The sequence below is a fragment of the Cladophialophora psammophila genome (genome assembly GCF_000585535.1).
Source record: "Cladophialophora psammophila CBS 110553 chromosome Unknown aczJe-supercont1.7, whole genome shotgun sequence".
Classification (NCBI taxonomy): Eukaryota; Fungi; Ascomycota; class Eurotiomycetes; order Chaetothyriales; family Herpotrichiellaceae; genus Cladophialophora; species Cladophialophora psammophila.
Genome location: NW_006912928.1, coordinates 99,857 through 116,440, shown reverse-complemented (window position 1 = coordinate 116,440; position 16,584 = coordinate 99,857). Strand labels below are relative to the sequence as shown.

The window sequence follows — 16,584 nt, the reverse complement described above, 5'->3', positions numbered from 1 at the left end:
CCTGGGGCATTATCCGATCCGGCGCAACCATGCCGGTGCGGGGATGTCGAACAGCTTCACTTCGACGAAATACCTCGTATAGTCCGTGGAATTGCTCTTTAAGTCTCTGATTCTCACCTGTTGCTTGACTTTTTCTTCTGAGCTTATCGTTCTCTGAAACTGTCGCAGTATCCTCTCCAGGCTCGATTTTGAATCCCTGCTCAACATGACGTACACGGGCCAGGTGCCCTCTTCCCTCGCCAACAAAATCGACGCCCGCATCGTCCCCTTCTTCGAGCACTTCTACCATGTCTCTGACACCCCGAGTGCGCACGACGACTACGCCGCTTCGTTCCTCCCGGATGCCGACTTTGTCATGGGCTCGAAGTCCGTCAAGGGCTATGACCAGGTGCTAGAGCTCCGCAAGGGACTTTGGACGGGTCCGATCCAGAGCAGGAAGCATAAGCTGGAGAAGATTTTCCCGTTTGGTGAAGGCAGCCTAGAGTGTATGTTATATGGCAGTGTAGATTATGGATTGAAGAATGGCAAGCAGTTGACAGTGGAGTGGTCTGCGAGGGCGGTATTGGCCGAGTACGAGGGCAAAGAGTTGAGGTTTAAGTTGTATCAGGTCTATCTGGTGAGTATAGCTCTTCAAGGAGGGAAGATTGGGACGGGAGATTGAAGCTAACGGAGGCATGCAGGATTCAGCTCCTGTTGCAAACGCCGCAAAAGAGTAGGACAGGGTAAAATGGGACAGCGCGAAGTATCATCATATGAGCATCTTTGCAAAGCTCCTTTGGAACACTGCCTTGATCACCTCCATGTGGTTCGAGCGAGGTACCATACTCAACTTGGTCTGAGAATTATCCGGCCATCTCGTAGTATGTTCCCTTGCGACCAGGCACCCTCAACCCACCATCTTGCGTAGGTCTCGTGGGGGACATCCTGACCGGGCTACCCTCCACTTCCGCACTCTGCGGTCTCGCAAAGTCCTGATATCGCGGCACTGGCGAGGCACTCGTCACATTTTCGTCCGCGGGAAGTTCCGACTTATGACCTGACCATGCTGGACTCCTCATCTCTGGGTTGGTCGGTCTCCGCTCCGCTTGCGGTAGCGTGGGTTCCCGCATCGACGCTGGCTCGTTCTGCTCCTGTCTGCCCCCTGCTCTTCGACGGAAACATGTACACAATAACCAAGCAAACAGCACCATCGCCGCTGCTCCACCCGCTGCTCCAAACGCCACTCCTATCTTTTGCCCCGTGCTTAACCCAGAATGGTTAGCGATCGCACCAGCGGTGGCTTCTGGTGCAGAGAAGGTCTGAAACGAGGCGGAAGGTGAACGCAGAGTAGAACTGGCCGCGGAAACGGTAGATGCGGGTGATAAAAGGATGGTTGTGTCGGTTACTGAACTGGAAGTTGGGGTTGAAGTCGTGGTATCAGTATCTGACGAGGTAAGTATCGAAGTAAGGGAATGTTCCGATGAGTACGCATCGGCGTCTTTCCAAGTGACCCTGCCGCCCAAAGTTGCTGGCAGGGACATGATGTTGGTGAGGACGGAGGCATCGGTGAAAGCAACGGTCCTTGAATCGACATCGGGGCACCAGCAGGGTAATGGGGTTGTAACCGTGCTGCCTTCATCTTTGCACGCGACCCATTCATTCGAAGTGCCATTGCAGTAGACCAAACCGGCCCACGGTTGCTCTGCAGGGGTGGTCAACGAGTCGTCGGACAGTTTGAAAGTGGATTCCTTTCTCTACCTTGAAAATCTCCTTTACGTGGGCAGGCTGGGTCATCGTAACTAGAATCTGTGCAGCCGGCTAGATAAGTGACGCCAACTAAACATCGTCAGTGCGAGAAATCTGGACGTGGCCAAGGTTGACTCTTACATTGACCGTTGTAGCAAGCGTGCGACGAAAGACACATGTCTAGACTCTCACAGCATGACTTGTGTCCGAGGGCCGCATTCCCACAGGGGATATACCTGGAATTGGCCTGCATGCTATCGTCATAGTAGCAGGTACCGTTGGAGATGTCCGGGTTGTAATCCGCCATGGCGTGCCGAAGGAGGGTTGGAATGAAGAGGACGAGGGAGGTAAATAGCATGGCTGCGGTGAAGCAACAAGGCATTCCAAGGTGGTGCAATCACACAAGGCGTTGTTGACAGATGGATGCAATGTCAAATTCAAGATCGGGTTCCCGCAGCGAGAGGCTTGTCTTGGTGTGAGACAGAGGAGGGCTGTGGGTGCGGCTGCCCGTCACTAGAATTAGAAGGTATCCGTGCTCCTTACCAAGCGGTGCGGCAGCATGTCTCAAATTTCTGTTCATCTCCTCTCACCCGTCCTCAGTCCATCTGCTTCGAAGATCTAGCAAGTCTCTCTGGCCGTACACCTCGCCGGCAATCGTGACTATCATGTCCAAGATCACGCTGACACACTTCTGTCGACCCAAATCTCCATCGCTTTCGACAGGCTCTGCTTCTTCATCGGTAGCTTCCAGGTTTGGTCTCTTCTCGGGTATGTCATTGGCGCCAGTATCTTGCCCTTCACCAGGGATCTCGTTGTCGCCCTCTTCGTCCTGGTCCTCTCCCTCTGTCCTATGCCCGTCGTCTCTCATCTGCTGCAGCCGAAGCGCTGTCTGCGCCAACTCTCGGATATCTCCCACTTCCTCGTTCGACGACTCCTCACGATTTCGACACTTGCCTAGAATTGCCCACGCCCAAGCTCCGATCCTCGCTATCCGCGCAAGGTCCCTCGTGCGGAGCATCTTCTCCAGCTTTGCCGCAAGAAACTTGACCAGCTCCACCACGGTCTCTGCATCCATACACGCAACCTGAACAGGATGAGGGTCCGTAGACAGAATATGACTTTCCCACTGCGCCCGCACCTTCCGAGTGTTTTCCGGAAATGATATGAATTGTGATGGACGAAGTGCTTCAACAGCTGGGAGAGGTGGTTGACATCTTAACGTGGCACGGACCAGTCTGAATTGTGCGAGGAGCGAGCTGTAGTATTCGATTTGAGCAGGCGGTAAGGGAGGTTCTGCTTCGACTGTTGTGACAATCTGATGATTTGCTGTGTATGCGCCGTTGTAGTAATATCCTCCTTCTTCTATCTCCTCGCCCTCCTCGAGTTCATCCACAGGTGCAGACGGTATCTGTGCAGTCATAACAGGCGGGACACCCTTGGCTTCTGACCTGAGACACAATATCAAGTATCAGCCCATGCTTTCCTTGCCCTAAGGGGACCAGATGTTCAGCGTCACGCTACTGAGCGATAACGGGGAAACTTACCGCACCATTCTCAAGTAGTCCATTCCATTATCAGCAGGCCCAAAGAACAATTCACCCTGGTCCTCTCCAAGCCCAGGAAAAGCACCGAATTGTCCGCTGAATTGGTTGACATAGGGGACTTCATCGCTCTCTTCCTCCTCTGAATCGCTCCTATTTTGACGCTTGACTGGGGGTGACTTGTCCAGCTCGGGAGAGGACGTATTATGGCGTTTGCGCGACATGCTGAAGGAACGCTTTTACTCCATTCTGTGCTCAAGGATAACGCGACAACTCTCAGGGAATGGAAGGAGAACCAAATGACAAGGAAGCGACGAAGTGCGCTTCGCGCTTGTTCTCACCTGTCCGAGAGCCAGTACTTCGCCTATTACGGCGGATCAAACAATCTGGTATGGCCTGGCGGGGATCGCCCTCGCACTTCCTCGCTGCATCTCGTGATTTCCAGTCCTCATCAAAAATGCTCTATCATTCAAGACACCCATTGTTCATTTCGTAGTACGGAACACTGAATATATCCATCAAGATATACTGCATAGCACTAAAGACCAAAGACCAAAGCCTATCAACATCCACCGCCGCAGCCAGCTGCGGCGCCGAGCACTATAATCTGCAAGCATCGTCTCCGATCGATCTCTTTCTTCAACATCATCAGGCACGTGGCCACGATCAATGCCTCATCCAGGTAACTCGTCGCTTCTTGGTCGAGGATGAGCTGCCCACCGTTCCCAGCCGTGCATCTGGTTGTACCCTCCGTACGCGTACCATCCGATCTGATCAACTGGGCCAAGATCATCCCCGTGTCTTTCCGGCGCAGTGCGATGACGTTTACTCTCTTGCCCAGGGGGTCATTCTTCCGCGAATAGCTCCATTCAAACATTTGCCCATCTGGAGTGGTGAACGTCGTAGACCGAGACCCCAGCTTCCCGCAAGCTTTTATTTCGTCTCCATCGCCACCAGCCCCAGCTCGACCTTGGGCGGACCTGAATTCAGGCTTGCGCTTGGGGCCAAAGAAGTACGTTGAGCTTATCAAGTCGCCTAGCTTCGGATGGTTGAGTATCGCATTCCCAGAACATCGCTTTGCCCTGGTCGAGGTATATGCTAAACTCCCGTCATTATGGAAGATTTGAATCTGCAGCTCCGAAGAAGGGACCGGAAGTCGAAGAAGGCCAATTCCACGAGCGGAAACATGCAGGGTTGTACCGGCGCGGAAGTTATCGGGGTCAAGGAGTGTTGTCGAGTAGGAAACATTGGAGAAGAGCGAGGCGGATGCAGATTTGACATCTACTTCAGCAGCCTTCGTTGCCGATGACGGGAGCTGATGTTTGTACTCAAAGTAATCTGCGGTCATCCTAGTGTGATTTGGCGTATTTATGCAATAGAAACTGGCCAGAGAGGTTAACAGTGACGGCGCGAGGGTTGGGCTTTCCTAAGCTCTGAAACTATAAGTGGCATACACATCCACAAGAATGCCAGCAACCAAAGACCCTTTTATTTCCCAATCTCCCCAAGGAGTCCAGTGGAGGTGCTTCTGCATCGGGCTCTGTCGTCGTATTCGGAATTCCATATCAGGCTTGGAACCCTAAGGCCGACTGTGATTGGACCAAGTCGTAAGGCAGACTCGCAGGCGAACGCTGCAGGTTCGGGGAACTTATCGAATGCCAAACAAAGAACCAAGTGCTTCTGTCAGACCAATGATCAGTCTTGAAGGTACTCGAATAGAACATCCTTGTCTATGATGAATAGCTCGCAATGTGCGTCATTCCTCTGCCAGTGGCCTTGAAAAGAGAGCATTAGGGACAATTAATTCCGCTGCGCCTGGACAGATTCCACTTTCTCGTGGACAATCCAAAAATTGGCTGCTGCCTGTTGATCGGGATTCGGTGCGGTGCAAATCCTCTATTGCAAAGCCGCATTAATGTGATGGTCTCTTTCCCGCCGCTTTCATGACCACAATGTCAGGCAAATCCCTGATGTCGGCGAGCACCCCCATTGCCGCAGCACCTTCCTCGACTTCTCTGACAAGATCTACCACTCTCATAGCATCGACCCGTAGTGTTCCGGCCTCGAAAGCGACCATCTGGATGTCGCTCTCGTGGCACTGGTCAGGTGCTAAGGGACCAATCCGTAACTCTGCAGTCAAGGCTATCAGATCGGTCTCTGGAGGAACAGAATGCGAGTGGTGCATAGCATAGACAACGTTCTCATCGACGATTGCCTGTGCTATATCCAAGTCCTCCCCATCCTTAGTGTGTCGCCGCTCGCTTGGGTGGAACGAGGCAGTGGATGACTTCGGCGCGTGGCGTTTGGCGAAGAATTGGGTTTGAGAGGTTTGCCGCTGAATCCGAGGTAGAGGGATGATCGCGATTTTGGCCGTCTTCACAGAGTTATTCATGACCAGAACCTTCCACGAAAATGGTTGGCCAACCTGGACCGGCACGTCAGGGGCTGTGAAAGATATTGACAGTCCACTCCTCGAGTCGACATCAGAGGCCGGCTGTAGGCTAGTGTTAATCGCAGTCACAGGCACTGCCGCACTATTGTCAGCATTAACAGGAAGGCTTGTCGGTCGATTCGGCCGCTGGATCGGTTGCGAAGGGGGCCCGAACGATGGATTTAGGGCTGGAGTGAAGTCGACGTGGGTGGTCCAATTCATGACGAGAACCGGATGACATTCCTCATTCAATTGTATCGCCAGTCTGATGGCAATTGACAAGACATCAAGGTTTGGGTTCACGAGTCCAAATCTAGGAGCGTGGCTTGGGCCGAGCGTATGATGAAGTCTGTATAGAAATGTTATACAATCTCCTGACCGGACTTGCATAGGCAGAAAGGTAGGCATCATTGATTCAGCTCGCCCATTCTTGAGGGATAGATCAACTTGCTCGATCGTTGCGTCTACTTTGACAAACGGAATGACGTCCATGTCCAGCAGAGCAACGGTGGTGGGTGTCGTAGTGAATGCGTTCACCTTTTGATACCGTATCCGCGCCATTGTGGCAGGTACGGCTCTGTAACGTCTCGAAGGAACATGTTGGACGTGAATCCGTTTCTTGTGAGTCGCTGTTATGGGCAATACCCGTTCAAGTCTCGATGCGGCAAGGTATGGAGGATTATCCTTGAAGCCTGGGACAAAGTGCATGGGCTCAAGCACATTTGCTTCCAGCGGTTGGAAGAGCTCAAGGTCGCCATTCTTGTCGACTTCATCACGCTGAGGAGCAGTGATGGTGGCTGAAGGGATCAGTATAATAGCAGGCTGAGGAACGCGGAATCTAGGCCGATTGAGGGAGATTTCGACTTCCCAGACAAGAGTCAAGGTCTGGCCGCGATTTGCAGACTCACTGACGAGGACTATAGGTTCGGTCTTCTGGATCGATTCGGCTGAAAACACCATGTCCTTGGGAGGGGGTGCGCCGGGAGTATTCTGTTCATTGCCTGGAGACTCCTCAATGGCCCATACATCAATCTTGAAGGAAAGTTGCGAGAGATATGACTGCAAGACATCTTCGTCGCAATGCGGCAGTCGGAGGACCGCTAGTGCCCTCAACCTTTCATCTGATCTGGGGATGAGTACGATAGAATCCCTTGGACGACGTGAGCTGGACGCACCAAAAAAGAGCAATTCTCTTTCCTTTATGGCCAGAAGGTGACTGGGGTCCTTCTGAGCCTCAGCCCCTGCTTTAAGAATTTCTGAAACCTCGGTCACCGTGTCCTCTGGGATAATGGCGTCCACTAGGGCTGATTTGAAAAGTTCAGCTTCCATGTTGAGAGGACGACTCTGGGAAGTTATCATCGGGCATCTCTTGTGTGCGAACAGTCGAAGTTCAGTCTCTCAGTATCATCCTAGCTTGCTCGTTAGAGTGCGTCATTCTCGTTCAGGGGTTTGTGGGATGGAAGCAAGTGCTGAAGTGTTGGTCGCGCATACCAGGTTGCTTACGTAATGAAGCTTGGAGTTTTCAACTTTCACCTCGCTGCTATTTCCCGATACTGCGAAGTACTCGTAGCGCTTCCTCCACGCTCAACGTCCTACTTGGGCCTGTCGCTCCTTACCACAATCATCGCTGTTTCCCTCGCATAATTGATTGGCACATTTTGCATACGAACATGAACGGACTTCCACCAACAGCAGGGCAATGGCAAGAGGCCCGCGCCCCCGACGGGCGCACCTACTACTACCACACTGTCACGAAAGAGACAAAATGGATCAAACCGGTCGACCTCATGACTCCGCTGGAAAAAGCGCTTGCGGCTCAACCATGGAAAGAATACGCGACTCCCGATGGCCGGAAGTACTACTCGAACTCGGAGACCAAACAGACAGTATGGGACATGCCTCAACAGTATCGAGACGCTCTGAATTCCGTCCAACTTCCTCCTAAGCCGGTCCAACAACCCCCTGCCTTTGTCGCCGGTGGCTCTACTGCCCTTTCTTCATACACTCATGCGCGGGAACGAGACGATCACACGCCCTTTGACTCGAAGCCTCGACCCGAGAGCGCGCTCTCGGTGCCAACCATCGCGAAGGAGGTGGTGCCGGATTACTCCAGCTTTGAAGAGGCGGAAGCTGCATTCATGAAGTTGTTGCGACGGTCCAATGTCCAGCCTGATTGGACCTGGGAGCAGACGATGCGGGCAACCATCAAAGATCCTCAATATAGAGCCTTGAAAGACCCCAAGGATAGGAAGGCGGCGTTCGAGAAATATGCGGTCGAGGTTCGGCAGCAAGAACGGGAAAAGGCCAAGGAAAGACTGGCTAAGCTACGCACAGATTTCGGTAACATGTTGAGGACACATCCCGAGATCAAACACTACAGTCGATGGAAAACAATCCGTCCGATCATTGAGGGAGAGACGGTTTTCCGATCCACTGACAACGAAGATGAGCGTAAGCAGCTTTTCGAAGAGTACATTATCGAGCTTAAGAAACAACATATCGAACAGGAAGCCGCCGCTCGCAAATCAGCGTTGGATGACCTTGTTGCCATTTTCAAAGCCCTCGATTTGGAGCCATATACCCGATGGGCGCAGGCCCAGGAGATTCTTCAATCCAACGAGAGGATACAGTCGGATGAGAGATTCAAGCTTCTGAGTAAGTCAGATGTTTTGACGGCTTTTGAGAACCATATCAAATCGCTCGAGAGAACTTTCAATGATGCACGTCAGCAGCAAAAAGCCAGCAGAGCAAGACGCGAAAGGCAAAATCGCGATAGATTCGTGGAACTGCTTCAGACCCTGCGGAGCCAAGGCAAAATCAAAGCGGGAGCCAAGTGGATGACCATATTGCCTGAGATCGAAGAGGACCCGAGGTATGTTGCAATGTTGGGTCAGGCCGGATCAACACCTTTGGATTTGTTCTGGGACATCGTTGAGGAGGAAGAGAGGGCTCTACGAGGGAGGAGGAACGACGTCTATGATGTGCTTGAAGTATGCTGCCACCCGTTATCTCTGCCATCCAAATGCTAACCACGAGCAGGACAAACGATATGAAGTCACACCTCGAACTTCCTTCGACGAGTTTCTTGATGTCATGCTTACTGATCGGCGAACAGCCAATATCGATCGAGATGCCCTGCAACTCATCTTCCAGCGTCTACATGACAAGGTTGTGCGCAGAAGCGAGGATGAAAAGCACGCTGCAGACCGCCATCAACGTCGTGCCGTAGACGCACTGCGCTCAAGAATCAAGCATCTAGATCCTGCGGTCCGCATTACTGATTCTTGGGAGGACATTAAGGCCCGGGTAGAAAAGACAGATGAGTATCATGCCGTTGAAAGTGAAGAATTGAGGAAGTCTGCTTTTGATAAGGTGGTCAAGCGGCTGAAAGAAAAGGAAGAGGACGCCGACAAAGACCGAGAAAGGAGACATTCTAGACGGGGAGATGATCGAGACCATCGAAATGGCCACCGCGGTGAAACCAGATACGGCCGGCTTTCTAAAACTCCCGAGCCCGATGCTTACGAAGCAGACCGCCGTAAGGCGCAAGCTGCGAGGGAGCAACAATACAGAAAAGCCGGTGGGTTCAGCCCACCGCCTCCACAGGCCCGTGGGGGAAGAGAACGTGACGAGAGACACGGTCGTCTCGATCGTGACAGAACATCTCCGACTCGTCGCATGAGCACCTACGAGCGTGAAAGGCGCGAGCGGGAAGAAGAACGAGAACGTCTGTATCGTACACGAGCCGAACCGCGCAGCAACAGGGATGAACTCAACTATGGCGAAGAATCAAGGAGTATTACAGGCAGCGATCGACGACGGAGGAGGGAAGGAAGTGAAGACAGCGTCGAGAGTGGAAGACGCAGTGCCAAACGGAATCGTCGAGGGGGAAGGTCGCGGTCGCGTGAGCAAGGGAAGAGCAAAACCCCCGAACCATCGTCGATCAAAAAAGACAAAGACAAGGATATGCTTCAAGTTCCGGAGCCTAGTGGAGTGCATTCAGGAAGCGAGGAGGGGGAGATCGAGGAGGATTGAGTGCTGTCAAGCCGAATCGTGCTGGGAGAGATTACATCAGGTCAGTCTATCATGGCTTCTTGCGCCTCTCCTTGTTTCTGGGAACTTACAGCAACCATGTCCTCCTTTTTGCAAGCGCAGCATAGATTGGGGGCAGCAAGCTGGGGTTCTCTCGGATGGAACACTTGAGGTCAGCTTCAAGGTGTTTGCTCGGAAGCCGACCTCGAGAATGCGCGTCTTGTTAGGTACGTAGAGCCCTGCATCCCAGGCTTCTGATCATAAAATTTCCAGTGGCTCCGTCGTGACTCTCTAGTGCCCTTTCGAGAGATTTTCGATCGGTTTGGGGGAATTCGATTGTGTGCGATGGGCACTCTTTGCTCGGAGATCCAAGAGACCAGCAGAAATCAGCGGCGTGATGAAATAATACGACAGAAACCAAACCCGTTTGACCGCGGTATCTGTTTGATATCTTGCAGCTATCAGTGAGTTCACGGCTGCGAGCGTTTCGCGTCAATTCTCACTGGTCCTACCGAGCTCGATTGAAATGTTATCCTTTTCGTTTGACTTGACCAAACTCCTTGCAATTTGCACGTGTCCTTCGAAATTTCTCCTGACTGCTAATGCTCAAACATTCTGATGTCCACATGCAGCTAGGACTGTCAAAATTCCATAGAGTCCTCTCCGCCTCCGCCCCCATTTCTCGACGGACTTTTCGATAAATTTAATCTCGATTGACTTTGTTCCCCTATCATTTCCTCGGCTTCATCTTCTTCGCTGTCCCCGTCCCCATCTATTTCAAAGTCGAAGTCTCCGCGCTCAATCCGACTACATCTATCCAGAATAGCCTGATACTCTTTCCGCAAGTCTTCCAACGTGATGACCACGCGGCGTCGTTTTCTCATCATCTTCATCAACTGTCCGTCATGTTGAGCGTTGGCATCTTCTCCATTCACCTGGTTCAGAGTTGCCTTGCTGTCATCGGCTTCAACGAGGATGTACGCCTCGTCCGCTGCCATGCAAGCCATAAGATTGATGAGAGCAAGCAGGACGTGTCTCAGCGCTGTGGCTTTCGGATCATGTCGAGCCCGACCGGATTTGCGGATCAATTTGAGTCGGTCATATAGGATTGTCACCGCGCCACGGTGGTCGTTTTGGTTAATTCGGATAGCGTGCATGATGCTGAGACAGTCGACTTTGCCACCACCTGAGGTCAAGCTGGATGCCATCGACTGGGATTTTGCGAGGGAAATGAGGTGTCCATCCATGTGTCGGGCGAGTTGAGGATACATAGTCCAAGGTAGAGACTGGAGGTTCTGTACCACGCCTTCAGGTCCAAAGACAGATACATTAGAACTCAAGACTGAGTTGACCAGGGCCGTCACTGATGATCGCTGCAATGCTGGGTCAGGCATCTGAACCAGAGAATTGTAGGCTCGATCGAACCTAGATAGCTTGAGCTCCGCGTTCACCAATCTGGACAACACTTCAGCTCGGAAATTGAGAACTGGTTCATTCTGCCCAGCTTGCAATGATTCTAATGTCAAATGAGCAAACTTAGCTGCTTCGTTGTATGCTTTCGCAGACTCGAAAAGGGTCGTAACATGATGCAGGTAAACGGGAAGGCCGTTGTTGAAACACTCGGCTTCAATCATTGACAACAGACCAGCTGAAAGTGCCACCAAGTCTCCAACTGCTTTCCCACATGCCAGACCATATGACGCCTTCTGAAAATAGTATGTTGCTACGTCGTAGTCGGCTTTCGCAATAGCCAATCGCCCTTTCACATAGCTTGACCAGGACGTTGAAGGTTGGTACTGTAGAAAATCTGTGGCAAGGTCGAGATCACCTTGTACAAGGAGATCACATTGCAGGTAGACCGCACCATCTTCTAGGTCCAACGTATCTTTTCCAGAAGCCCAATCGTCGATCTCTGATAACTGGTCTGTGATCAGATACATCAAGGGTTTCTCAACAGCGGGCTGTGGTCTGACAGCTTTGCTTAACGCGTCCTCCATGATTGTAACCAGTCTTCTCTTGTCGGCGAGGGGCTTAGAACGTTGGCGGGAGGCATTTGGATGTCCATCAGCACCTAGGATCTCCAACGGAGCCAGTCGGGAATGCGACACTAGCCAAAGATTCCGGTTACACAGCCGTAGTAGGGGCGCAATCTGGTCATACAGTTCGGAGGCGTCGAATATTGTCGATTTGACATCCTCTTGACTCAACTCACCCTCCACGAAAACTGCTAGAGCAAGAAGGTCCATGAGCAGTTGTTTTTTAGACGACAAGAAATCTAGCGTGCCCGCAGACAATAGAAGATTCCCGAACAGGGTGTTCCTTAAGGCGCTTTTCACTCTCCTACTTTTAGACACAAACAGTTCCAAAACTCCCAGGAAAAGTTCGTTATTCAAGCCAGAGATGCCGCCCATCGGAGAGAGATCAGATTGGAGTCGTTCAAAAGTGTCATTCGATATAGCGTCGCCAAATCCCGTATTGTCATAGATATTCAGTGTGCGCGTGGGGGTGACATATTCGGCACTAATGGACATATCCTCTTCGACTGCAAGTGCGAGATCCCGAGCAAGATCGGATGAAAACGAATCTCTAAACGTCCTCGCCGCGGAGATTAGGATAGCAAGGTCGACGAAGGGTTCTCCGTCATCAGTACTGACTTTGCGGTGAGGCCATAATCGAGCAGTGGTGTCTTCAAGATCTCGTATGTCGCCCACTTCGTTTTGTTGGAGAAGTTCAACCTTGCTGCATTCTCTAACCGCGCAGCATTTGTCCGCCATGGTAATCCACACCATCTCGCTGAACACATCGTAGGTCAGGGCTAACGGAGCATTGCGGTCGTCGTTGACATTTTCAGATATCCTGTAAAAGTTGCGCCACTGAGAATCAGTGTCGATACAGAACCGGTCAAAGTCCATCTCGGATTCACCATACTTCCGCAGTGAGATATTGCCCGCCACCGTTGTGCACATTCGCTGTCTCAACGGCGCTGCCTTCTGAGAAGCAGTCAATTTCATTGCAGTCGCATCCTCGAAGATAGACAACGCTGTTTCAAGGGCAGCCTCTGAATAGCGACCAGGGTAGAGGAAGAAGTCCAACCACCTAGTAGCCGGATCTTCCTGATCACCTTTGACAAATTCTGGAGGTAGAGCCTTTGGGGACATTGTTGCATTGCATTTGACCCAATTTGACTTCCATGAACTTGCCACGCTGCCCATTTCTAGTTGACAATTGTAAAGTTGGTGGAAGTTGTGGTTCCTCCAAAGTACCCAGAGCCGAGCAGCCTTGTAGGTGGTGCCTGGATCGAGCTTGAATCCGATCATGGACCAGACAGTGTTCCCAGAAGGGTCTGGATCTGGAGGACTCAGTTTTGTTTCTGGATATCTGTCTTCAATAATAAGAGAATCTGTGAGGCTTCCCTTGATGTCCCAGAATTTGAATTGACCTCCATCTCGGGGACTGTAAGTCAGAACAGTGGGAAACTTCTGCGCCTCGTCTTCTTTGAATACCTGCAAGAAGGCGTCTTCCGCTGGATTCAAATGGGTCCTGTCATTTGGATCCCTTGTCAAGCCCACCAAATCTTTCGTAGCAATAATTCTGCCATTGTTGAGGTTCCAGATTCTCAAAGTATGGTTCAGACACACAGTGAAGAGGAGATCTCCATCCGCGGAGACGGCCATAGTCTGGGCCGTTCTCGGATCCAGTTGCGTCGATCCAAATTCGACAGTGTGATAACCCCGTCGACCGACGAGCCCTCGGATCGACGCGCCCCATGATCGGTCATCATAGTTATCCTGTTCCCAATCGTCTTGTACAGATCTCCTCTTCAGCCTCTGTAATCTCCCGCTGGCGAAGGATATTAAGACAACCAGAGGGGTGCTGGCATGAATGCGGTAGACTGTATCGATACCAAGGGTGGAACTTTCCAGCGGCTGGCACCACTGATCAATGTTCTCGGTTTGCAGGACACGCAAGTCGCGGAAAGCAGCGGTAGGTATTCGTAGGTTGAAGATCTCGTTTTTGTTGGTACACACAAAAGCATTAATCTCGTCGGCATTCTCTAAATCCGTAAAAGTCACACCTCGGGGGATGATCTCGTCCTGGAACTCGAACTCGATTGTAAGGTACGCCTCGTCGACGTCAGCTTCGCCTCTCGCAAAGTCCGCGCATTGCACCTGCAGCACTCTTCCATTGTTGACCACCTTCCAGTAAAATGTCCGGGGATATGTTTTTGACGCTCGGAAATATATCGAGCTCTGAGAGGCAAGGACATGAGAGGAATACGATTCTTGGTCGCTGGTCCAGGTTCGGCCATCCTTAGACCGGGTTGAGGAGGACTTGGGTTTGTCGAATGAGCCATTCTTTCTCGGAACTTGGAGGCGTAGCACTGAGTCTGCGGTTGCCGAATTCACTTGGAAGGCCGTCTCGGTGTAGAGGTTGAGCATCGCTGCGGCTGTTGACCGAGTCCCATCTGATCAAGAGACGTTACTGTGTGTTACAGATTGATGGTTCGATGTCATGATGGTGAGTTTGGGAAGTGGGTGCGCAGTTCAATCCCAGTAAGCTTTTTGCGACGCGTCGCTCTTGAACTGTCGCGATCACTAAACGCCAAGCGAAGCGAGCAGAGCCAGCCTAGCCAGCCTTGTGACTGCGCCAAGTCACGAGTGCTTAGCAGGTAAAGAAGAGCAAAGAAGAGTACCCAGTAAAATGTGCTCGGACCTCACGTGCGACTCGCCCCGGACATGCCGCTTTTACGTCGTTCGGACGGACTCCTCCCCTCCGCTAACGAAGTGCAAAAATTCCCTTCCTGCCCTCGAGGGCTACGAGGATTTCTCCTCCTCTAGAATGCGACCCTCCTTCAAAGGCGGCCATACCATTGTCGTTATTATAACCCTCACAGACTCCTGTTACTTCCACTATTACCGCGAGCTGGCTAAGCTAGTAGGAGCTCACAGCGGATGGACTACCTACTTACTCGTGCTAAAGCTAACTGTTACCAGAGAGGAGCAGACACATAGACCGATGAAGTTTAGGGCCGAGATAGGTATATAGTAAAGACGAAGAAGAACTAAGATTAGTACTACCCTTCGAAGCTATATTCTGTAAGAACTACCATTTCCTTTACGTTCTCCATTTTACGGCCTTCGCCTCATAATTCCATCTCGGTACTCGGTACCCTGGTGGAGTCTCAATACTATGAGAAAAGAATACGCCTAGAAAGGACAACCCCGTCTCGATGAAGAGAGGACCCACTATTAGTATCTAGGGTAGACTATATTTCCCCCCGATCCTACGACCGTTGAAGACTTTATTCGGTGATGGTCTCGCCGGAGCAGCTGCTTGATGGGTAGGAGCAGGCTACCCGATGGCGGCGATGACCTTGCCAAAGATCTCTTGAAGGCAATGGTGGAGGGGCAGAATAAGTCGACATTCGCCCTGACGTTCGTTTCTTGCCAAAAGCGCGGGACCGTGCCCATTCCATGATGATCTCCAACAGCGCTTGACCAGAGCTAGGCTGGGGGATGGGGTTATCCAACAAGGCGGAGTGTCCGTTTCGAGTGCTGGTTTGTTTCCCGGATGAGATCACAAAAGAGGAGAATTAAGAGGCTTCTGAGGGTATGAAAAGAAGTCTTGGAAAGAAAAAGGCGATCTGGTACGAAGAGCCAGCGGTAGAAGAATTAATATCCTTCGAGAGTGAACCGCAACCGAACGACCACCACTACCACCACCAGAAGATAATGTAGGGCCAGCGGTAGAAGAGCACTCTGAAGACTGGGAAAAGCTGGGTATTGATGGAGATGATTTCGTGATATTTCAGTAACCGCGGTTTTTTTTTTTGGAAAGGGAAGGGCAGGGGGGTTCGTTGGTGTAGTCGATTCTGTTCCAGTTTGGACGTCTGTATTCCCTCCCCCCAGTCACGGATTGCGATCTGCTACCCGAACGATGGTTCTTCGCTTAAAGACCAATGGTGAAATCTTTTCAATACTCGGACGTTTGCGCCCTTTAAAGACACGGTCCAGGGCCGTTCTCTTACTATATATATATGGAATTTACCTCCATACTCCGGCTTTTGTGAAGGGACTTCCCACCTGTATTCTCTGAAAAGCTTTGGAAATAGCATAGCGCTCGAAAAGCTTGGCCCTGTCTTTGAACCTTTAAAAATCGTAAGAATCGACGCCCCTCCCCCCACCAAAACGCATGCTTCACGATTTTGGTATGTTCCGAATCGTGTTTTTGAGAAATAGTCTCAACGGCATAATCCAGTGGAGTCTTACCACTTACTAGGTTAATAGCGTGGAGATCAACCTATCGTGTCATGAACAATGCCGATAGCATTTTTGCGAAGTTACAAGGCTAGTAAAAGGGGAAATTAACTCTGTTCATTCCGCAGCTGGACGTTGAGTCTCCCTGTACGGATCGAAAGCTTCACTGCGTCTTCGTTCTCGCGCTTGACAGCTGATGAGCGTGGCGATTCCCTGATCCAGTTCGCCCGTCACTGGTATCCGTCAAGCTGAACATAGTAGAGCTTGAGTGATCGGTCGAGCTCGACCATGTTAGCGAAATGCATGGTATGCCACAACGGCGTTCGACCTTGATCGTCCTTGGAGTTGACGTCGAAGGCGCTCTTGGAGGCCTGAGGCGTGACTATTTACGACTCTTCAGTGTTTGCCGCACTTGGGTTGGGCCGCAACGAGAGGGTACCTGCGGTGTCTTCATCTTTGTTGCCAGGATCGCGCGGCTGGATGGTAGGGGGTGTGATGTTGTGTCGGCGGCTCATCAACTCACTGAGGGAGTATACTGAACATCTCCGAGCTATCTAACGGTACTGTTGGCAATGAAGGCTGCAAATTTGCGCCACGT

At 51.5% G+C, this 16,584-nt stretch overlaps 7 protein-coding genes across 7 annotated transcripts; 2 read left to right on the top strand and 5 right to left on the bottom strand.

Annotated features, from left to right (window-relative positions):
* Positions 1-205: 205 nt before the first annotated feature.
* Positions 206-716, top strand: A1O5_05048 (uncharacterized protein; the record flags this gene model as incomplete). Its single annotated transcript, XM_007745651.1, has 2 exons — positions 206-616; positions 681-716. The coding sequence occupies 2 exons, from the start codon at positions 206-208 to the stop codon at positions 714-716; spliced, it is 447 nt and encodes a 148-aa protein (XP_007743841.1).
* Positions 717-842: 126 nt separating this feature from the next.
* Positions 843-2,032, bottom strand: A1O5_05047 (uncharacterized protein; the record flags this gene model as incomplete). The annotated part of the gene is made up of 3 exons (XM_007745650.1): positions 843-1,681; positions 1,738-1,815; positions 1,867-2,032. The coding sequence occupies 3 exons, from the start codon at positions 2,030-2,032 to the stop codon at positions 843-845; spliced, it is 1,083 nt and encodes a 360-aa protein (XP_007743840.1).
* A 279-nt stretch (positions 2,033-2,311) lies between these two features.
* On the bottom strand, positions 2,312-3,490 carry A1O5_05046 (uncharacterized protein; the record flags this gene model as incomplete). Its single annotated transcript, XM_007745649.1, has 2 exons — positions 2,312-3,173; positions 3,270-3,490. 2 exons carry the CDS (start codon positions 3,488-3,490, stop codon positions 2,312-2,314), a joined length of 1,083 nt encoding a protein of 360 aa, XP_007743839.1.
* A 338-nt stretch (positions 3,491-3,828) lies between these two features.
* On the bottom strand, positions 3,829-4,614 carry A1O5_05045 (uncharacterized protein; the record flags this gene model as incomplete). The annotated part of the gene is made up of 1 exon (XM_007745648.1): positions 3,829-4,614. One exon carries the CDS (start codon positions 4,612-4,614, stop codon positions 3,829-3,831), a length of 786 nt encoding a protein of 261 aa, XP_007743838.1.
* Positions 4,615-5,178: 564 nt separating this feature from the next.
* Positions 5,179-7,026, bottom strand: A1O5_05044 (uncharacterized protein; the record flags this gene model as incomplete). Its single annotated transcript, XM_007745647.1, has 2 exons — positions 5,179-6,818; positions 6,873-7,026. 2 exons carry the CDS (start codon positions 7,024-7,026, stop codon positions 5,179-5,181), a joined length of 1,794 nt encoding a protein of 597 aa, XP_007743837.1.
* A 341-nt stretch (positions 7,027-7,367) lies between these two features.
* Positions 7,368-9,732, top strand: A1O5_05043 (uncharacterized protein; the record flags this gene model as incomplete). The annotated part of the gene is made up of 2 exons (XM_007745646.1): positions 7,368-8,687; positions 8,737-9,732. 2 exons carry the CDS (start codon positions 7,368-7,370, stop codon positions 9,730-9,732), a joined length of 2,316 nt encoding a protein of 771 aa, XP_007743836.1.
* Positions 9,733-10,370: 638 nt separating this feature from the next.
* Positions 10,371-14,168, bottom strand: A1O5_05042 (uncharacterized protein; the record flags this gene model as incomplete). Its single annotated transcript, XM_007745645.1, has 1 exon — positions 10,371-14,168. One exon carries the CDS (start codon positions 14,166-14,168, stop codon positions 10,371-10,373), a length of 3,798 nt encoding a protein of 1,265 aa, XP_007743835.1.
* Between the last annotated feature and the right edge of the window lie 2,416 nt (positions 14,169-16,584).